The 22,757-nt window shown below is 37.2% G+C and overlaps 1 protein-coding gene across 4 annotated transcripts in view; it reads right to left on the bottom strand.

The window, feature by feature from the left end:
- The window catches only part of MAGI2 (membrane associated guanylate kinase, WW and PDZ domain containing 2), a gene marked incomplete at both ends in the record, with an annotated part of 1,136,641 nt that overhangs the window by 129,218 nt on the left and 984,666 nt on the right, over positions 1 to 22,757 (bottom strand). For 2 of the 4 annotated variants that reach the window (XM_084230806.1, XM_084230808.1), the window contains 3 exons: positions 4,261 to 4,352; positions 11,261 to 11,302; positions 21,642 to 21,831. In XM_084230806.1, coding sequence (XP_084086932.1) covers positions 4,261 to 4,352; positions 11,261 to 11,302; positions 21,642 to 21,831 — 324 coding nt within the window. The remainder of the gene's footprint in view (positions 1 to 4,260; positions 4,353 to 11,260; positions 11,303 to 21,641; positions 21,832 to 22,757) is intronic. The other 2 variants (XM_084230807.1, XM_084230809.1) reach the window with 1 other exon arrangement.

Raw genomic sequence — 22,757 nt, 5'->3', positions numbered from 1 at the left:
AATTTTTCATTTCTTTCTATTTCTATTTCTATTGTTATTTAACTGTGAAAAGTATTTCCTCTTGCAGGAAAAATGCCCATATGCTTTGTGTGAGCTGGAGTCCTGCTGTTCAATGTTTGCTGAATGCTGTGTCGTCGTGTTTATGTGCAACCTGAGATGTCAATACCATTTCGTATATATGGAGGCAGAAATTGGTTTGATGTAACTTATGAGACTTCCTGTGGCTGAGAACCAAGTCACCTCACTCGCCTCCCCCTTTGTATCTCATCAGCAATGAGGCTAGAGAGTTTTGCTTGTATATTATCTCTTGATTTAAAATGCAGGAAAGCAGGAAGGGAAGGCGATGGAGATCTTGACAGTAGACTCACTTCTCGACATGGTCTTTCTGAGGTGCAACATTCTGATCTTCAAAACATTATTTTCTAGCTCTGCATGCTTCAGGGAGATGAGATGGAGGCTTCAACTTAATGGCTTAAATGACAAAATTGTACCTTGCAGCATGAGTTTGTCTTAAATCATTCAAATGAAGGAATAAACCAGAATAAATCTAACTAAACACAATAAGGATAACCAGCAACCCATGTAATCTAAGGAGGCTTATCATAAATACTTGATGTCTGCCCACTGGAGGGGAGAAAGGGCTCGGAATACAAAGCCAGCAGCCAGCATTCAGAGGGTGAAGCTGGCAACCTCTGTAGCGATTGGGCAGAAAGCTGTCCTGAGCTGGGTGGTGTGCGCGGCTGCATCCACACACCTGAGCTTTATTTTGAGCAATATGTGCTGCACTTGGTGATAATTCTGTGGTTTCTGTGACAGGTAAAGTTCAGCCCTACCTCTCACTTCCTGAGCCAGTGAGACTATTCTCTCTCTGGGACTCTCATGCAATCCCTTCTATCTGCGAGGGCAGAGTATATTTACTCAAAGTGATACTGGTTTACCTCCAAAGCAGACAAAGCATGAGCATAAAGGTAAGATCTTTCTATTTCAAAGTCTGTATTGAATTAAGCATCACAAGAAGAGTTGGCAGTCTGTTGCTTTCCCTCATATTTATTTGGCAGTTTAACTTTTTTTTTTAAAAAGATTTATTTATTTATTTATACAAGCACTGGGTACAGTCAGAAGCACGGGAGGGTGAGAGAATTCACAAGAGCCAGACTGATGATACACTGCTGAGGGGAGCAGCAGGTGGCAGGAGAGGTCTGCGCACCATGTGGGACCCTCCTCCAGTGGCTGGGGAGCAGCTGGGGATTGAACCGGCATTGCAGAGGCTGCGGATAGCTTCGCAACCCAGTGCTCAACCGCTGCGCCACCGGGGAGGCCCAGTTTAACTTTTTTAATATTTGTGTATAATCTCATAATATTTTCAGTTCTTAGTGCCCATAAAACCATGATCTGGCCCTGGTTGAAGTTTCCTTTGCTGAAAAATATTCACCTTTTTGATATCTTCCAATCCATTTCTTTGGGATGGAGCCTCAAACATAGTAGACGAGATGAGTAACACAAGCATTAGGGAGTTTTGGGAACTGTGGCTGTGCTTTCTCTAAAAGGGAACCACTGTTTAGCTCTAGCCAGTTTTCATGGAAAAAGACAAGCTGATGTTGCTACATCTATTTTTCAAGAGAAGATGGAAATCTGAATTTAAAAATGTGAATATATTTGGTGCGCAACAATTCTAAAGCATTGGGGTGGGAGGGAGGTTAGACAGCTCATGTACTATGGTTATCAGGACAGTGGCCCTTCTTCTGGGATTGGCCCATTTTAATGTGACAGCACCTGTAGGATTTAGAAGTGTGATAAAAGTTCAGGTGACATCTTTGGCTTGGTGAAGAGGACTCTCCAGTTCAATTGAATAAATATCTATGGTTCCAGGTTCTATGCTAGACTTGGACCTATATGCTTGATAACAGGATCCTTGTCTTCAAGGAGCTTACAGATTGCAAGGGAATAAAAAAGCAATCCTATCAGTGAATTCTGCTGTTTCTGGTAAAGATCCCTTAGGTTGGTGAGCTTAAGGCACTGCTAGTATAAATCAGTGGATTCCATATGGATTTACCCTTAAATGTCCTGCAAAGTTCTCAGCTGGTGCTCAGTATCTCACAAAAATGCTATGAAGAGCCCCTAAAGTGCCATTTTATTTTATTTGGTTTCCATCATTTGGTAGCTTTTAAGCATAAGGTTGTGTAATAAAGAATTTGGTCTTGAGCAAAGAGAGGCCTGGCCTTTCCTAAAAGGTAGCCACTAGGAGGAGTGTTTTTGTTATCCATGGCAAATGCTTTGGACCTTACCTGGACCGTAACTATGTGAAGGGATATGATAATATTTTTGGTTCTATATTTAAAAAACAAGATAAGTTATAGGCTAGAGGACTGACTAAGTGACTGAGGCTCCCTGGAAAACTCAGAATCAGGTGAGCAAATGTAACCCAAGAAAGATTTGTTTCTTTTCCTTGTGATGTGAGATCTTTAATTTAGTCTCTGAAGTTAAGCTGTAAGTAACTTGGGCCCCATGTTTTACCTCTGTACTCTTTTCCCTCCCAAAGGAAAGAAGGAGGGAAATCCAGACAATCATCCCTGGCAATGCTCTTTCATATCTCTGGGGAATCAGTCACATTCTGCTTGTGTGTTGTCAAATTTTATCCCCAGGAATTAGGAAATAAGACCTTTTCCTGGCATGTCCTCATCCTGAAGTCCAAGCTCAGCCTCCTAGAGTTTTTCTGGTAAGGAGCTCATCAATTGCCTTCGCAGGACAGAGGAATACTCTCTGGGTTCCTGTCAGGTTTTCACCAACTTTGTTTGGTTGCCTCTCCTAGGAAGGAGCTCATTCTTTACCAAGCAGTGTACTTCACTCTAGGATAATTTTATTTTCTACCAATTTCTTTCCTTTCTTAGATCAGAAATTTTTTTCTGAAGATTTATGCCCATTCGTGGTTCTACTTTTATTTTTCTGGAATAACCTACCAACAAGAGAGATGATACAATGATAATAAACATTTATTCAACAGCTAATATGATCCAGGCACAATACCAAGAGCTTAGCATGTGTTCTTTTTCTAATCCTTAAAGCTACACTTTGAGATTATTTTTGTAATCCTCATGTTCCAGGATGAGGAACCTTAAGCTTGGAATTTAATTTCCTTGCATGAGTTAGGATGGGGTGCCAGCACCTACCTGTGATGGGCTGCAGGTGCAGAGCTGAGATGGGGTACAGTGTCTGACTGCACAATTCAGGGTCCTCATTTATTCAAACCTTCCAGAAATCTCACATTGAGTACCACTTAAGACACAACTTTTACAATGAATAAAATATTAAGACAGCTGATATTTTAATACATGTGCATAAATCTAGCTTCGCTATATTTTCTGTATATTAATGTATATTGTTTTCTTTTTAAAAAAATATTTATTTATTTATGCACATAAGAACTGGGGTATAGGCCAGAGATGTGGGGGGTGAAGAGGATTCACCAGAGACAGAGTGAGGAACTTAACAGGCAGACTGACTGAAATACACTGCTGAGGGGAGCAGCGGGCCAGTCTGGAGAGGTCTGCTGCGCCATATGGGTATCTCCCTGGCTGGGGATCGAAATCATGCTGCAGTGGCTGTGGAGAGCTTCATAGGTTGTGTCTTAACCCCTTGCGCCACCAGGGAGGCCCTGTATATTGTTTTCTGTATATTAAATATATACTGTTTTATGCTTTAACTCTGATGTGCATGCGTGCATGTGCACACACACTTGTCCAGAGTCCTTTCCAGTTCTTAATGTAGTGGCAGTTGAATCTGCCCTCCTGGTGGTAATCCCTAATTCAAGTCTGACTGAGATTCTGCAGCACTGAATTTGATTTTACTTTTGTTTATCCTTGCATTTTCTCTCCTCTGTAGTTTTGTTAAAAACATATGTAATTTTCTTGTTCCAAGTCATCTTCCTATATGTAACTTTTGTCATACTGCACGTTTACCTGTGAGCTATTACCTACAGAGACCGAAAATCCAATACAATCAAATAATTGAAACAGTCATGAGGGGTTCAATCCTTTCTAAGCAAGAGTAATGTCCCTCTCAATGCAATGTGTATTGATTTACGATGATATATTGGCATGGCGACACTGGCATGTTTCAAGAGGGAATAGTGGGCCATACAAACCAACTTCAAACTTTTTATGTGGGTCTAAAAATTTTTTTAGATGTCACTCTGAATGCTCTTTTCCCTCATACATATACATACAATATAGTCCAAAGTGAAATAAAGAGTGTTCAACTTACAGGTTGTCCAGGCTCATCTCCCCCAAGGATTCTGAAGCCAAATCCAGACTCCATCCTCCGAAGGTGAACGTCCAACTCCTTATAATCTGGACCTGGCATAGAGGACAGCCCATTGAGTAATGAATCCTGCTTCCTTCCCATCCCCTGGGGAACTGAACACACCAACGATAAATTAATTTTGTGGACATGATTAATGAGAGTGCCATTAGAGATGGTGGAGAGAGCATAGAGGATAAAAATATAGGGTAACAGAAAAGTGGCGCTCCAAAATTAAGTAGTGTCTGCATTAATAGACCCACCGAGGGCATTACTTGCATGCTGTCATAGACAGCAGGAGCACATGAATTTTCCCAGTGGAAAAAAAAAATTGATGCCTCTATAATTCTTTATTTTTTCTGAGAGCATCTGGATTGCTCTCAAGAAGATTGGCTGTCACTTTGAGGATGTTTACTCTGACTAGAACGATTGTTTTAGAAGGATGAGAAAACAGATGCTGAGTGCCTAGAGCTACCTGGTCAAGTACCACCTAGTAATTTGCTTACATATGTTAATAAAGGATGTGGTTTAGTGTCTGTACTTGGGGAGTTAGGGGTGGGAGTACAAACTTATGCCTAATAGAAGTTGTCTTTTTTTGAGTTATAAAAATTAGGGAATACAAAATTGAAAATTTTCTCTATTAGGGTCTGAGTGATGTTTTTCTTTTCTGACAAGCTCCTTTAGACTTTTCATAATTTAGGTCTCAGATGAACTCTTATTCCCCAAACATTTAAAGTTGTAGAAGCCACCAGCAAATGCACCATTTTCTTTGCTAACATATTTAAAAAGCTAAAAGAGGGATATACTTTCCTGCAGCAAGCTGAAAGACCAGAAGTGTACTTTAAGAATCAACTGAGAAACCCTTTTGCAAGGTTTTTAATCCCTAGACTAAGTAAACTGAACCTGTAAGAAAATTTTGGCTTTTAAAGGAGACTATGGTTTCTTCTTACCCCTGGCACTTGACCTTTTGAACTATCCTCAGGAGGAAATGTCTCCATCATGACTGAATTGTACAGTTTCATGGCTACTGTCATTATGTCAGCAACTCTGGGGAATATTTATTTTGCCATTCTTTGCTTAAGAAGTATTTAGTGGTCTCTGGGCCTCAATGAATTAAAGGGGGTTATTGGAATGGATAGAAGCAAGTATTGAGTTAAATTACCCTTGCTAACACAGAGTGGTTTCAGAAACTGGGGTGGTATTTCAAAGAATTCTCATGGGACAGAAAGCTATGTCTGTGCTTCCTAGATATACAGTAGTAATTCTTGGACACAGAGTAGCTGTTAGAGTTGACATAGAGTCTAAATGAATGATGGCCTACAAAATCTTTTCTAGGCTCGACAGTCAGTGGAATTGTTGAAGTAATACAATTCACAGAAATCAATGATACTGGACTGGTCTTGGTACCCTTCAACCTGGGCAGTGCGTGCCCAGTAATACATGGGACACAAGTCAATGACTTCTGACATGTGGCCATCTGATGACTATGTATCTAGTGCTCTCTTAAAGAGCAAAGTAAGACACATAAGTACATGTACACAGATAGTACAAGACCATGACCATTCACGCCCTTTTATGAGCAGATACATATCTAACCATGGTGTTTTCAATTCAAAGAATAATATTGGACCCCAAATCATTAGTCATCCTCTATGAATTGCATTATCATTCATATTTTAAAGATGGGAGAAGTTAGAAGAATGTAATTTCTGCTAAGTAGTTAGAGTTGGATGGTAAAGTGAAGACGGAAACTTTGCCTTATACTCTATAAGACACAACTGACTTTGACTCAGTTTACTCTGGGTCTATATCATCATATATGAAACCACATATTGGGGTATGTGTTAAACTTGTGGAAGTCTGGAGGCAGGTGGAATAGCTCTACAAAATCATAACAACTACCTGTATTCTTCCCAAGAGAGGCAGAAAGGTAAGGAAAGACAGGAACATGCTAGTTAATACCAATTACTGCGCAAATCTCAAAAGTTGATTATGGTATGACTGCTCACAGAAATCCCTTCTCTAGGTCATTTTTAAGCTTGGAGAACCCTAAATACTATATACATAAAGTATGTATAAACATGATATGTTTTTGACACTGAAAATGATAGATCTACTGTATGTTTAACCAGAATTTTCCATCTATTCAGAATCTCCCATTTTTGCATTGCCAGTGAGTAGGGTAAGCACTAATTCATCTCTCCAGTGACTTCAGTGCCCATCCATATTGCACGAGGGACTCCAAAAGGAGTTTACAGTGTGAGCCATTCTGTTTTCTAAGTAAAGCACCCCCTCCCCCAAATACTGAAATTATGACAATCTCAGTAATGGAATTTTGAGGTGTGCTAAAGTACAAGGGGGTTGTCTTGTATCATAAAATGATTCCTCAAGTAATTGGAAGACTTTTCCCTAATGAATAAACCAGGTTTCCTTTGTTAAGCTAATTTTATTAAACTCTAAAAAACACATGAAGAAGGGCATTTATCCTTCTCCCTCTGTTCTTTGTGCACATTTTGGTGACAGCATGATCCCTTGATTATTGATCTGACCACTCTGATTTCAAATACATGGTGACATGTATCAATCATGTCCTCATCACCCTCCATATTTCTGGGCAGAGGCCCCAGCTTCATGGTACAAGAGCAAGTGGAGAGGCAGAGAGAGAAGTGTACCAGCAGATGTGATTCATTTTTTATTTCTTTGTTAATTTTGAGCACAGTCTCAGAGGCTGCAGGGCATGAAAACTTTAGAGAAATAGTCAACTGGAAGAAAAAAGTTTAAATGATAGATGGTGCCTTAAGGCAATAGTATTTTGTAAAGGGAAAATAAGAGCTTTAAAAAAAATAATTTTTCTTGAGTTTCTCTTGCCCCCTTTGAATCTTACTTTAGAAAATAACTAAAATTATATGCACAAAGCTGGGAGATATTACTTTTTTCATCATGATTTGTTAGTGCTCTTGAAAAATTATGATACACCTGATATATTCCCTTAACTGCTTTCCTGGTTTGATGACATGTGGAAATTATTTTATCTTTCCCACTGTTAGTGCAGGAAAATGAAGCAAAGACAGTCAAGGGCCAACTCTCCCCCTCATTCTGACAGAATTTAACATGTACAAAGGTCTATGGGATGGACTATGGGCTCTTTGGCTGTGTGTGCACTATGCAAAGATGTCTGAGGAGGGGAGCCTACCCTTCTTTTATGGAAACAACAATGTAAACCAATATAAACTCAATGCAACACACACACACAATCACCACCCCTCTCTTTTGTTGATTTGCAGGTTGTGCACCTTGAGGGCTCTTAGATGAAAGAGACCAGTGGACACCTGGAGGCACTGAGTCACTTTGGATGCCACGCAACCATACCTCCACTGACATCCTGATTTTCTCTCTGTTGTCTTGCTTTCTTGCTTCCTGTGTTCTCTTCTCACTGTCTTTTTCTCAGCTCTTTTTGCAGCACTATTACTGGGACTCTCACAATTGCTTGGTGTAACTCAGGATGAGGCAGTGGTTGTGGAGATACGGATTAAGGAGAGGCAGCACACTCTTTGGTGTTCGATGACCAGCTCGGGTCAGTATTGCTACTTCCCTAGAACTTAGGTACCGTTTGATTGGGCATTATTAAAGGATCTTTAGACAGTGTTCTCAGATGGGGTTTTGCATAACCCTTGTGGCAAATTTCCTGAATGGAATTTGTAAGGCTTGATGAATCCTGGGCTCCCAGTAATGTTGAAAAGCCTGCCTGCTTGAAAGTAGCAAATGTTACTGCTGTCAGGACAACCTCCCTCATAATAAAAAGAACAGAATTGCAGAAGCTGATTTTTATTTTGCACTATAATTCCAGGAAGCCTTCTTTCTATGCTATATGTATTCCAGGTCCAGTTTTGGAAAGATATGGGTTTATATACAGTTCAAGGGAAAAGTATGGGTGACTGAACACAACTGATTAATTTTATGAATGGTTTCAAGCTTCAAAAATGCAAAGAACAGCATTTTTTATGGATTAATTTGGCACATGGGATGCTGCTGTAAACATGTCAATTAAATTTTGGTACTTGAATCTCCTTTCATGTTTTAATTAAAACATAAGTACCATGGGCTTTTAATCACAGCTTGGCACAGAGAATGCATTCAATTTTTTCTGCTGGAAAGCATTATTATTTTTTTTGTTTTTCTTTGTAACGAGATCTAGGAAAGACAGTATGAGCAAGGAATTAGGAATTAAGGTGATCATGAAATATGACCCTTGCCTCTGTATTTCCAATCACTCCAGAAACAGAATTAGTTAAACAGGAATTAAATAGTTTCTACTGCTTAAATGTAATATTACCAGGTAAGTAGAAAATACATACAATTTCCCTTAAGAGAATGCTTTCCTTTTCCCCTTCTTCCTTTGTGAATAGGGCAACTTTCAGCCCTGCCAGAAGTCACTTCCCACTCTTATTTGGTCTTTTTCCTTAGTCTCCAGATGCACTCCGATTTCCCCATCATAAACACTCCCTTGCTCGGCCCATGTTTTTTAGGAAGAGTAGTCTTTAATGGAGCCTTCACTCTCTTATCTTCACTCTCTCATTTCATACTTCATCCTGCCAGCCTGCTTTCTGTTCTCTTGACAAAACTAAACTGGTCTCTCTAAGGTCAGGGATGGCATTCTAATGATTGAGGCAAATGTATTCTCTTCTCTTCTTCTGATGGATTTCTGTGTCTCAGTTAATATGGTTGATGGCATCTTTCACAATTCCTGAGTGTTTTTTGTTCCTAAACAAGGAAACTTTTCCTTCTAGAAATAATTCTGACTTTTGGTTTCTATGATATTGGTCTCTGACTTTGAGTGAGTTGTCTATTCAGAAGCCCTGGCTATGGATTCCACCTTGTTTCTCAATAAAATTCTCCTCTGGCATTAACATAATTATCATTGTCTACCCATAGGTTTTCATTATAGATAGCCTGTAAGAGTTGCTAGGTAAATGTTTCTTGAATTTAATTGTTTGAAGACACTCACCAATTGAGTAGATCTGATAATCCACACCATTATTCCACTATGAAGTTATTGGTTAGTTTCATAATTATTTAGGACTTTCTAATACCATTTTTGCCTCTTGCCTAAATGTCTCATGTGTCTAAAGTTAATAAGATACCTTAAAATTATGATAAATATATCTGAGTAAAAAAACAAGACATACAATTTGATAAAAGACATTTTATAAATGTTAGAAATATTTTGGGAGATGTATATATATACATTTTGGATATTCATGGTTTTCTAGAATATTTAATAGCTTATGTGAATGTTACCAAAATATTTGGATTGGTCCTTTTCATAAAAACCTGGATTGTATAGTCATATAATATCCTCAAACTATAATATAAATTTACTCTTTAAGTAATTTTTGGGAGCAATATACAAATATCATTTTGATACACATCAAGGTAATCTAAATAATTAGTTGATTCTTTTTTCCTGTTCTTTTAAACTAAAGTACATTCAGAAGTTGAGATTTTAAAGAAATGTGATTTGCTGTGGCCAGTAAGCTGAGATTTAGAATCTTAAATTAAATCCTGCTTTCATTTTCAACTGTAATTATTGGGTCTCGTGTTCCCACTGGGTATAATATATTCCTAGAAATTAAGAGGATTTTGTAGCCAGTAAGAATGATCATGCTTAAAAAATTTTTAGGCCTAGCTAAACAAATACTTCAGACATTATTTGAGGACAAAATAATAAGCAATATCTTCCATATTTTCTAAATATATAAAAAAAAAGACACAGAAAGTTACAGAATGAAATGCTCTCAAGCACATATATTCTCTAAGGAATGTTAGAACATGCTGAGATGGATAATGAGCTGTCATCATGGAAACACTCTAGAGATGTGTGCTGTGAGCCCACAGACCTGAAATAGTACTATTATTATGAAACACTCTCTTCTGCAATCGTTCCAGTGCAACAGTCTGATCAGCTGTTCAAAGTATTTCCATTACCAATTCAAGGAAAAAAAAACCCAAACCTTTCTTTTCCTCCTTCATTTCCATAATAACATTAGCTATTTAAGCCTAAACTGAATTGCCTTTTTCAGAATTATTAGGTCAAAATTTTTTAAAGTAAAATAATTATTACTAATAGCTGTTAAACTTGGATTTATGATGATACATTAAAATACCATTAAAATGTAGCATTTCATAATTGGCATGGTTTAAAAAATAAATTGATATAGGTATTTAATTGATGCAAAATTATTTCATTCTTCATCAACAAATTTTGAAAAAGTTCTTTGGAAATGTGTAAACTGCAAATCTCTTGAGATACCCTAGCTTCTTATTTCTATTTCTCTACTCCACTGTTAGATAATATAAATAAAATGTATGCTACATAAGTTAATGCAAAATTTTTCCAATAGCCACATTTTAAAAAGTGAAAGGAAACTAGTAAAATCAATTTTAATTGTATATTTTATTTAACCTAATATATTCAAATTATTAATGCATTATTATTATATTAATCAATATAACAAGCAAGTAATGAAAGGTTATACTTTCTTTTGTACTAGGTCATTCAAATCTAGTGTGGATTTATACACATCTTACAGCATGTCTGAATTCAGAGTGACCACGTTTCAAGAGCCCACCACATATGGCTGAAACTACTGTACTAGACAGCAAAGATCTAGTCAGTTCTGGTGAGTTTCTTTGACACCTGGGTTTTAATCTAGTCTTTTATTAAATCATATTATGAAAAAGATCAGTGACTATGACTGTCCTCTTGTCATTTGTTTGTTTTCTTTGCATCCATTTAGGCTCCCCTCGATGCAATTTGCTTGCTACCTTAAATACATGTTTATATGGGTGAATAAAATCCTAGTACCATGACTAAATACTAATAAACTGACACTACTCAGAAGAATGATTGGTTACAAAATGAGATGTTTCATTCACAAGACTGTGAGTACTGAACAATACTTGCCAGAGGAATCCATTCGAAAACTGGTCCTGGGTGGCACTTGTTCTGGATGGGAAAATGGGGAATTAAAATTGAAATTCACTTAAGGCATGTAAAAACTCATCTTTCACTTTCTTTTTTAATTCCTATTATAACTTCCCCTCCCCAGTCTGGTGTTCAATGAATTTCTTTTTCTAAGTTCCATGGAAATTAGAGGACAGATTTACCCTGCTTTATGTATATAGGTATGTCTATAAATATCTTTCTTTCATATGCATGCAAAATAGAAAAATCTGAATTCTTTTAGATCAGAATGGAAAAAAGTTCACCATTTTCAAATATTATTAGCTATGATTTTCATTATAAGGAATCCAGAATCTGAAGCATACACAGTAAATATAGGTCTTTAAAAATCATTATCATTTATCTAGTCCAGTGTTATCCCACATAAATAAAATGTAAGCTATACAAGCAATTAAAAATTTCTAGTAGCCACTGTGCTGACACATACTGTGTCATCAAATATTGAAGTGGAAGTAGAACATTCAACCAGTACATGTGTGGATTCATGTATACCAGCCCAAATACTTTGATATTTCCCATTATTTAGATAGTTGATGTTATATAGTTGAGATAAATTGGTTTATTTTAGCAATAGAGAGGCTGCATGAGAATTGTGCTACATATAAAAATGTATGGAAGTATAAACTGTCTTTAAAATGTAGAAATATCCCACATTTAGAATTCTAGGACTCAGAAAAACCTACAAACTGTGTCCTGGAAGAACTTAGAGATATTTTATTCTCATGCATTAAAACTTATCAAAAGTAATGAATGGTCCAAAATGACACAGTTTTCTTTGACCCTACATGTTTGAGAAATAGACTTTCAACTGTCTGGAACTGATGAACATGTAAAAAGTGACATAATTAAATTACTTTCCAATTCTACTGCCTTAACATTGTAGAGGGTTTAATACAGTTTCAAGGCTGCAAGGTGTTTAAGTTCTTCCATCCAAAGTTCTTAATTTTATAGGTGGCAAGATCAAGGGCCAGAAAACTAAATGTCTTACAAAGCTATTTTGGTATACCATTCTACAAGCTTTTCATGGTCCATTGTAGAAAAAACTTCTAAAAATAAATCTATCTATATGTCTATTTTATTTTCAGTTTACTAAGAATTAGTGAACTTTCCATAAAGCTCTCTTTCCTTTGTTTTATTTTAATAGCACTACAGTTAAATGCTATGCTCTTTTCTGACTATGCTATAATTTTTTCTAACATCTTCTTCCTATATACTATATATATTTTCCCTGTTCTTTCACAGTTATGTTGAGAGAGAAATTCCTAAACCACACAATTGGGTTTAACATAAGACAAGCAGAAAACATGTACATAAGCCTCTGGTCAAGAAATGCTTAAAAAAAAATAGAAGACCTATTTTATGTTAAGCTGAGACACTTCTTGAGAGTGTCAAAGAAGATTTTTGCCTCTGTGATGAACTTAATATTAAGTTTCATGTTGCTTGGCTTTTGAATCATGTAAAGAATTGTTCACAGAGATTAAACAATATTAAATCTCAAGTGTATAAATTCACAATGTATGCAGAAAAGAACAATAAATATTCTTGCAAAGAGGAATAAAAGTAAAAATAAACAAATGGGAATATATCAAATTTAAAAGCTTCTGCACAGCAAAATAAACTATCATGAAAATTAAAAGCTACACTATTGAGTAAGAGAAAATACTTGCACATCATATATCTGACCAGGGGCCAATATCCAAGATTTATAAAGAACTCATACAGTTTAACAGCAGAAACAACAAATACAAATAGTTCAGTCAAAAAAATGGGCAGAAGAGTTGAGACATTTCTCCAAAGAAGACATACAGGTGCCCAACATCTGACATAAAGGAGTGTTCATCATCACTTTAGACCAGGGAAAAGCAAATCAAAAGCACAATGAGATGCCTTCTCACACAAGTGAGCATGGCCTATACTAAAAGGCCAGAAACGAGTGTGTGCCAGGGTGTGGAGAAAAAGGAATTCTCATACATAGTGGGAACACAGACTGACCCAGTTCCTATGTAAACAAGACAGAAGCTTCTGAAAGTATAAAAATAGATCTGCTCTATGATCCAGCAATGTCACTCTTAGGTAGCTATTCAAAGAATATAAAAAACTTAATTGAAGGATTATAGGCAGTCCTATGTTCATTGAAACACTATTTACAATAGCTAAGTTGTGGAAACAACCTTAGTGCTGAAGGATAGATGAGCGGTTTAAGAAAATATATATATAAATGATGGAATACTACTCAGCTATAAAAACAAGGAACTCTTGCCTTTTATAACAACAAATATCAGATTGTTTCACTCATGTGGAATATAGAGAAACAAAACAAAGGACCAGATATAAGCAAATAAAAAAAATAAAGCCTAAAAATCTAACTGAAAATCAAGCATACTAGAAAGGGTGTGTGTGGGGGTGGGGAACAAATGGGAGAGGAAGACAATGAAGTTTGGTGGAAGGTTACAGGTGCGCCTTGATGGTGGGACTGGTGTGATAACAGACATCCGAAGAGGTATGAATCTCCGACTTATATAAAGTGTTGTAAACCAGTGTTACCTGAATAAAATAAATTTCTTGTGAGAACAACTCTTTGACACATATAAGTTTAGACTTTAATATTAAATGTAAACTATTTTTAATGTTCAAATTTTAGACCAATTTTAGTGTGGTCATATAAGTTAATAGCTAGTCATACAAATTACTATGCCATATCAAGAGCATTTACAAAGGAGGCAACTTAAGGGATATTAGGTTTAAAAAGCAAAGATTAAGAATAAAGTTTACTAGAACTTCCCCATTTTGAATGTGTAAGATAACAATTTTGTTGCACATATGACATATTATGTATATATAATATGTTGTGCTTTATGAAGCACTGCAAAAAACAGGTTTACCATTAAATTAAAAACTTAAATTATGACAAATTCTGTCTTTGTTTATTTCAAATAAAGCACTGACTACACTGTTCAACAGTCACATGAAACAGAAGCCGCATGAGGGGGTGCTGATATACCCTGCCGGCCCTCTGGGTTTGATACTCATTCTCAGCTTTACCCCTTGTAGCTGATCTTCCCCATTGTGGGCAGGACGATCCTCCCTGCCAGGCAAGCTGTGTTTTCACAGTAGTTTTTTCAGCAGAATTAGAATTTTCTAAAACATCCATATTTAGTGTGACTGCTTACAATTATGAATTGAGAAGTAGCCTTTCATCAGAAAGATAGACCTGTATCAGGGACGAAAGACTGCTGCCTTCTAAACACTTCCTCTTGTTGTAAAACTGACATTGTGTATTATTATAATCTCACTAAGACCTACCTGCCATTTAGCAATTACATTCAGTTTACTGTAGCCCTCATGGTCTCATATTTATTCATGAAAAGTACTTTGGGTTACCTTGTCAACTTGTGGTTTGAACAAAATGCTTTGACACACTAAATAACTCTCAATCAAGGACTAGTTTTGGAGTTTACTTCTCACGTTTATTCCCTCCCTTCTAGCTCCTACCTGGTTCCAGGAACATTATGCTTTAAACTACTGAAGAAATAACTTTAATCTATTGGATAGGATCTAATTTCTGAAATACATGGAAAATTATATCCCCTCCACTAAGTTTTTTTTATCTTTATTGCTTTGACTGTATCATGGAAACTTTATTAAAAGGAACCTATTGGGAATAGAAATATAATCAAAGTTATTGACTAAGCGATCCTAAATATTATTATTAAACTTAATTTTCCAAATTAAAATCTAAATATTAATAATGGCAAACACAACTTAACTGTATTTACTGATTTCCTTTATCAATATATACTATAACTACAAAGTGATATAAAATGTAATTTAGAAACTAAAAGGCAATTTTTGTTAGTTATGTTACGATTTTCACAGATCAAATCGTAACATAAATTATACTAAGGATAGTCATAATGGGTTTCCCATAGGAAAGAAGTACAAAAAATTAACCTTCATAGCACAGTTGAGGACATTTAAGATGATGATGTTATTAAATTTTTCCTAGTCTTTTACAAGGCTAAAGTTACTGGTAAACATGTCTTAATACTTACATATCCTGTTTTGTGTTTCACTAAGAGGATAGTGCTCCAGAGAGCATCTGTGGGTTGTACCTTATGGGCACTAGACACCAGCAATGTCCTAGCATGTGAGTTCAGGGCTTGCTCTAACAATGCCCCGACATGAGGATGTTTTGAGGAAGGCAGTGTGGCCTTTTCAGGATCACTTGCTAGCTGCCTGCAGCCGTGGCTTCCGTGGCTTTCTTGAACTTACTGATGGTTCTGCTTGACTGTATTGGGCGTGTTATCACATGGGCAAAGGATATTGGTGACAAGAAGGCTCAAGCAAGACTTGCACAGGCTTCATTGTTCTGGTTCTCTGCTCCCCCTGTGTGGTGCGGCTCCCAGCACCAGGCTCAGGTGCAGAGGTGGATAATAATTTTTACTACCCTATCTTTCCAAGTGGCTCTGCTGTCAGGATGGGAGACAGTGCAAACTATACCTCTTGTTCACTAATAATAACAAGGAAAGAGCAGCAGAAAAAACCAACAGTTTAGAAATGCCACTTCCCATTTGTGATTAGCCATGAATTTTATGTTTGCATTATAATACTAACAATGAAAGAATTCCACAATGAAAGTCGAGCAACAAAAGAGCAGGATAAAAGCCATAGATGTGAAAACCGCAGCTGTCTATTTTTGATCGACTATAAATTACAATTTCATTTCAAGTATAGTACTAAGAACAGTTTGCTCCCTCCATTATGCTCGTTAGCTGGCCAGCCGCTACTTTTGATTGCTACCTTTGGTGGAACTCATTGTTTATTATGGGTTAATGCTCCCTAATTTCAGGGAAGAGAAATTGATTATGTGTGAACTCTTATTGAAGACATTTCAGAGGAATTTCTGTTCAGAAGAGGTTATATCATAAAGCACGTTACACCATATGGATCCCTGACACTTTTATGATCTTACATTTGAGTGATGTCTTACTGCAAAGGAGTATGGACATGTTGTCCCTCATAAATTGTTTATTTATAATAACCAAGGCTCAATGTGAAGAGGAAAAAAGTTTGGACAACTTTAGTCATAATTTATCCTGGGTTCACACCAACGGACAGAATCATGAAGGAAGGGTTTCAGGGAACAAAATTTTTTTTTCTCTATTTCTGTTTTTATCTGCGTGTCTGCTCCTGCTTCAGAGGCTGCAGTGGGAAATATGCCCAAGAAATGAGGACAATAAGACAAACCCTTAGACCAGGTTTGGCTTAAAGAAGAGTGAAGCAACAGGACAGAACCCTCATTCCTAAATCAAGAAGCGCATTAGCATGATCAAAACTTAAATTTGTAAATTTCAAAGTGAGTCATGCTTGTTTCCTTTGGGAAGCACTTTGCCTTGCCTTGCTGGGCAATAAAATGAAGGGCCACAGTAGCTCCCCAGGTGCAGTTTGGTAAGTATAATCTTGCCTTGGGGCAAGAAGGCAGGAGAAAAGAACTCTTTTTGGTCTTTCAACTACTGCATGTGGAATCTGGCTTATTCTCTGTGATGAGAGTGAGAACTCTCTGGTATAGGATTTATTTGTATGAAGTCTTGTTACCTATTTTTAATCCTTAACTTGCCATCCTCTAATTGGCACACATGTACAACTTCCTTCACATGGTGGGAGTTTACTGGCAGTGTGATTACCAAATAGGTGGCGGCATATGCTTTTTTTCCTCTCACATTAGGGATAAAATACGTATTGGCAAGAAATCAGTCAGATGAATAACTCTAAAGCAATTATTTACTTGTGCAGGTATCAATATTTTGTCCATGGTCTCTACATTTAGACATATGCTTTTCTTGGATGGTAATGATGCCTATTTCTTTAAGAGATTATGTAGTAAAGGGAACCCACTTTATCATTCAAATGAGAACACTGGAGAGTGGAAGGAGAGCTATTAATCATGCCACCAGGACTACAGGGAGCAGGATATTCTCAGGCAAACTGGCGAGTGGTCTCACCCGAGTACTCTCACAGGCAAGGGTCAGCGTGAGCTGCTTCTCATCGGAGCAGAAACACACGGATGAAGCACTGACACAATCACACCCAGAGACGGAAGGGAGGGCAGGTGGGGTGGGGCAGCAGCGAGGTCCTTCCAAAATCGTTATTTTTCAAGATTAGAAATGGTGCACATGGTCCAACAGTGGGCATGTTAGTATACAATTGAGAAAATACAAATTCTTCGTCTTGTGATTGTAAAGAAAATAAAAGTCCTTCTTCCATGAGATTTATGGGAAAAGGACAGAGGAGGGAGAAGTAGAAAACAGCATGATATGCCATTATGCAAAGGTGGATGTTTTCTTCTACTTTCAGTTTTTAAAATTGCAAATAATGGGGACAGCAAGAAGTCAATTATCGAGAGAGGCTATTACACAGAGAGGAAAATCGATGTCTATCTAAAAGTCTTGGTAAAGATGGGAATGGGGAGATTTCTGGTCTTTTCTGGGAATCACTTGTAATGACAGAGGGTCACTGCTTAAATAATGAACATGAAAACCTGGAATCCCCACTGGTCAAAACTTCTTTGGCAGGTTTTTTTTTTTTTTTTTTTTTTTTTTTGGCATGGCTTCTCTTTTACGTACATAAGCTTTGAGCTGATGTGGAATTGAAAATTAAGAAAAAAAACTGTTTCACAGAGTTTTCCAATAGAGGCTAATGAGATTTTGGGTAATTAGAAGATACTTAACACATGACATTCTCCTGAATAAATATCAACTTCGATCATGGAATGAGAAACTATCAATCTAATTGTCTAATTATATTTAAATTATTGTCTATATTTACTGCAAAATTTCACATGCTAAGATACTGATACTATTTGCTATATATGTTTTGGTGTCCCTAATTTCACTGTAAGTTTTGTATGAATAGAAATGATTTCTTGTGAAATCATTTCCGGCAGAGTTCTAGGCACATAATGAGCATTACATACACTCCTGTTCATTGACGTGGAGCCTGGAGGGGCCACTTCTGGGTATTCTGCCTAATGCTCCCTAATCAGAGACATCACCTTAACTTCTGGGTAGAAGAGTCTTCCTTCTCTCTCCCTTCAGTCCTACCTCTTCTATAAGAGGATCTCAAGAAGACAGGGAGGTGTTTCTAGTTTTCCTCTTGTAAGCATGTACCTGTCATGTTCTGTTTCACGTAGCTCTAAGTATCGTACGGTTGTCTTCGTTAGTTTAAAATCACAGCACTTTTCCTCAGGAATACATCTTTATTAAGATGTCCTGTGCATGCACATTAAAATGTCAGCATAATCTAATTATGAGCCAAATGAGGCACAGCAGCGTTTACATCATTTGATAAATTTCTACCATTTGCAGGGGACTGGTGACTTGAATCCAAATATTTTTTGACAGTCTTGATATAACAAACATTCTGTAGCTTTGTACAGCAGAAGCTTGTGGGCGGAGGTATATCCTTTTTTGGATTACTGCAACCCAATTTTGCATGTGAGTGCAAAAAATCTCTGTAGCTTTAGACCAGGTTATAAGGGAGGTTGCTATGAGATTACTACAGGCCAGGGAAATGCCAGGGGACTTGGTTCCGACAGCTTTGATTCGAATTCCCATCCTCACTTTCCCTGTTCCTGCTGATTTTTCTCCCTAGAAAAAGTTCAAGGACACAAGACTAAATGGAACCAAACCTAAAAGTTATGACCATGATTCTTAAAATTAGGAGTGGTTCACAATGAAAATTTTGATTATAGGTCTTCTGTGTAGACACGTACATTTTATGATCATTATATTAAACAGAAAACCTACTTGAAGATGATGAGATGTAGTTTTTTCTCCATTTGTTTAAATTTTTGGTATTGTTTCAAATATTAAAATGAATGAAATTTTTTCACATTTGGAAACAGTAAATGTACAGCAGCAAAGGGCTATTTTGTTCTCCCCCCCTCCACACTCATCCAATTGTATAAATTAAGTGAGTATAGCTTTTTGCATGTCAGTCATAGCTCAATAAAACAGCCAAAAAATATGCCCGCCATTCAAATGGGCATTTAAACAAAGAAAGAAAACAATTTGAAAGGACTCTTACAGACAGCCCAATATGTTAAAAACTGTGCATATTGATGTGTGAACTATCTGTTCTTTGAAGACCTGGGGACACCCGCAAGCAGAGCGAACTGCATTGCTAGGTAGCGACTAGAAAATCGCACATGCTGCCTGGGTTTCCTTAATCTTCAGGGTAGAGTTTTTCTTCCCTTGACATGATTTCTGTGTTTCATTCACACTCCATTTAGTGTTATGAAATAACAGGATAGAACAGAGGAAGACGGGAGGAAATGAGTATGCTCTCTTTTGGCTTCCTAAGGATGGTGACCCTGAAAGCTTTTCTGTGATCTCAGAAACATCACAGAGAGTGGATGAAAACAAGAAGCGGGGGACATGATTACAGCAGTGGGGTGGCGCATAGCTGGGGTGCTGTGGGGCCCAGCGGGAGAGCATGGGGGGCCAGGAGGTTTGTTGTTCCTGTAGCTGCAGCAACAAAGAGGAAGAAGAGCTCCCAGAGGAGGACTGAACACGGAAGCTATGGGAGGTCAAAGCAGATTGGTTTGCTCGGGTTGTTACAGGTGAGGGCAGAAAGGCAATGTACAGAAACAGCATCACGGAGACAAGATAAAGGAACCAGGATTCCTTTGGGGTGGAAAAGGTCATGCGCAATTCCTCTAAGAAATGGAGGACACAACAGGAACAGACACCATCAAGAGAAGACTGAATAAATAGCAACACGGCCCTCATCCTGAATAATAAAGCCTTATATAGGGGAAGAAACTGCAAAAGAAAGCAAATGACTGAGAAGGAGACAAAAACTAAAGGAATTATTTTTTGATGTAGCCTAAATATCACCCCGAAATTAAATAAGCCAAGGATGCGATGATGATATTTTAATCCTGCAATGCATTTCCACTCTCCAGGTTAGAAGTTCTAAATCTTGCTCTGTACTGGTTTACTCTTATTCTTCTTATTTCCTCAGTTAAATTTGTGAAAACAGGACATATTACTCATCTTTGGTATCTCTTTCAGTGCTGAGAATGAAGTGGTATTCAATAAACACTTGGCTATTGAAGCAGAACTGTGCTGAAATCTTTTCAAATTTTTTTTTAGTTTAATGAGCATTAGTGCCTTGAATTCACACCCTATCTTCTAGAGCCCAAAATGCCACAGTAGCCCTGGCATAGTTGATTTTCTAGAAAAAAGAAAGGGGAGGAGGAGATTTATTTTGATGAAAATGATTTCTCAGTGGCCTGCTGTCCCAACTACTTTATCAATCAAAATTACTTTTACAAAGAGTTGTAGAGGATGGGGAAAAGGTATAATGTTTACTTTCCCCCTTACCAGCTGGGTGCATAATTCTCAGCCCCTGAGCTCATCAAAAAGTAAGCAAATTTGAGATCCTTTGAGATCACACTCAATTTAAAACTTGCTATTCATGCTTCAGGTGATAAAGTTGGGAAGAAGACATTGGCAGGACAAAGAAACAAAGGAAATCAGCAAACTGTAAATTGGAGCACGAGGCCCAAACCATTCTCACTAGACGGGATTTTCTGATCATTTACTTAGATTCATATTATATTGTCTATTGCCTTCATAGATTATATTTTCATGCCATTGAGAAATCTGTCCTCTAACATTCAGAAGAGATGACCTGTTCGATGGTGGAAAGAGGTACGATGAATGTACATACAATACTAAAAATCATTGTTTTCTAATATTTATAAAACACAATAAAATAATTTTAGAAGAACTTTGAAAGGGATGACAAGTACATACGCTACACTTTGTCTTATTACTGAACTTTCAAATGTTTCCCATTGCACTAAATGAATAGCGAAGATTTGTGTAGAAATGATTGGTACCTGCTCTATGTTGCTTTTGGAACCATTCATTTCATGATTGTGAACCTGAAGAATTGGCTAACATTTTACTCAGGGTCCTCAATTCTTCGAGGACTACACTGAAGACACTGCGAAAAATCTAAGCTTCAGAATCAATGTCAGATTAAGCGGATACGGATAAAAATCCCAAACATTTCTTCTTACCATTTGGTGACTTTCACAAAACTAGCAAGCAAAATATAAATGCTTTTATTAGACTTGACAGGCTTTTTTTTTTTTTTTTTAAGAAAAGCTTATATCATCTGGCTTTACTTTTGAGATACTTTTTGTAGCTCAGAATATAAAATTACGCCAAATCATTTCAGCCTCAATATTTCTCCTGGCAGGGCTTCAGCTGTTATTAATGTACCCTTGTTGTATGTGGTTTTCACTTACGCCTACTTTCATAAATGGCTCTCGATTTCTCATAGAGCTCATATGGGTCAGGCTTTCTTGGATCAAAGGCCTCTGTTGAGTCAGGAAAGGAACTTCTGTGAAGGGCGGGTGGGAAGGGCAGGTTCTGTGGTATGACTGGAGCAGATAAACTCGTTTGAGGACTGCCTTGATTCTCCCATCGATCCATTATCTGGAAAGTGAAAGAGAACACAGAAAATGACTGAGGATGAATTCCTCCCTGCTATTTCCTTGTCATATACCACAACCCTTACTTTTAAGTTAGACTCTCTTGCCCTGTGGACTTTTCTTCCATAATGCATTTGAAACTTTGGTCAGAGTGCCTTAAGATAGAAGATTCTATTTCCAGAAATAAAGCACCACAGACTGTTATAAATACAGTAGGTGCCTACTTCTGAATGCAAACTTATATAATCTTGTCATCTACTACGTATCTTCCACAAATCACTCTCTGGGTTTGTTTTTTCCTCCTAAAAAATTAAGAAACATGTATCTCAGGGTAATTGATATGTAAGTGCCTAGAAATATAGAATATTATTCCTTTTCTATGAAGGTCCTGATACATTGCACCTTTTTTACTAAAACAGAAGAAGATAAAGTATTCATTTGACATCTATGCACATCCCAACAGCATTCTACGTCTGAACATTCAATCACTTTCCTTACTGCTTATAAGTAATTATACACCATCTGGGATTTATGAATTGTTCATTGTCTTATGTGAAGCCTCATTTACTGCTGATCTTGCAGTTTCATTCCCAAATGCTGGTGCTGTTGGTGCTACCACCACAATTTATCAAAGATCTACACAACACTTCCCAGTTTACCATGCTCTTTCACATATATCTTTGACCCTCACCATAGTCCTGTGAGATAAGTAAAAGAGAGACCCTCTGTCAGGGAGAGAGTCAGATTCACCAAGATCAGCTATTTGTACCATCTGCTTAACCTTCATTCAATAATCAAGTGATTCTTCCCTTAAACTAAACTTCTGCTTTGAATAAACCTGTGGTGTATACAATTTAGATCAGGTAATCACCTTGCTTCAAATGATGTACTGGGTCATTTAGGTCCTTAGGATAAAGGTCAAGCTCTCTA

The sequence above is a fragment of the Talpa europaea genome (assembly GCF_964194135.1).
Source record: "Talpa europaea genome assembly, chromosome: 3".
NCBI classification, from domain to species: Eukaryota; Metazoa; Chordata; class Mammalia; order Eulipotyphla; family Talpidae; genus Talpa; species Talpa europaea.
Note: the sequence above shows the minus strand (reverse complement) of the source record. Positions and strands in the feature narration are given on the sequence as shown.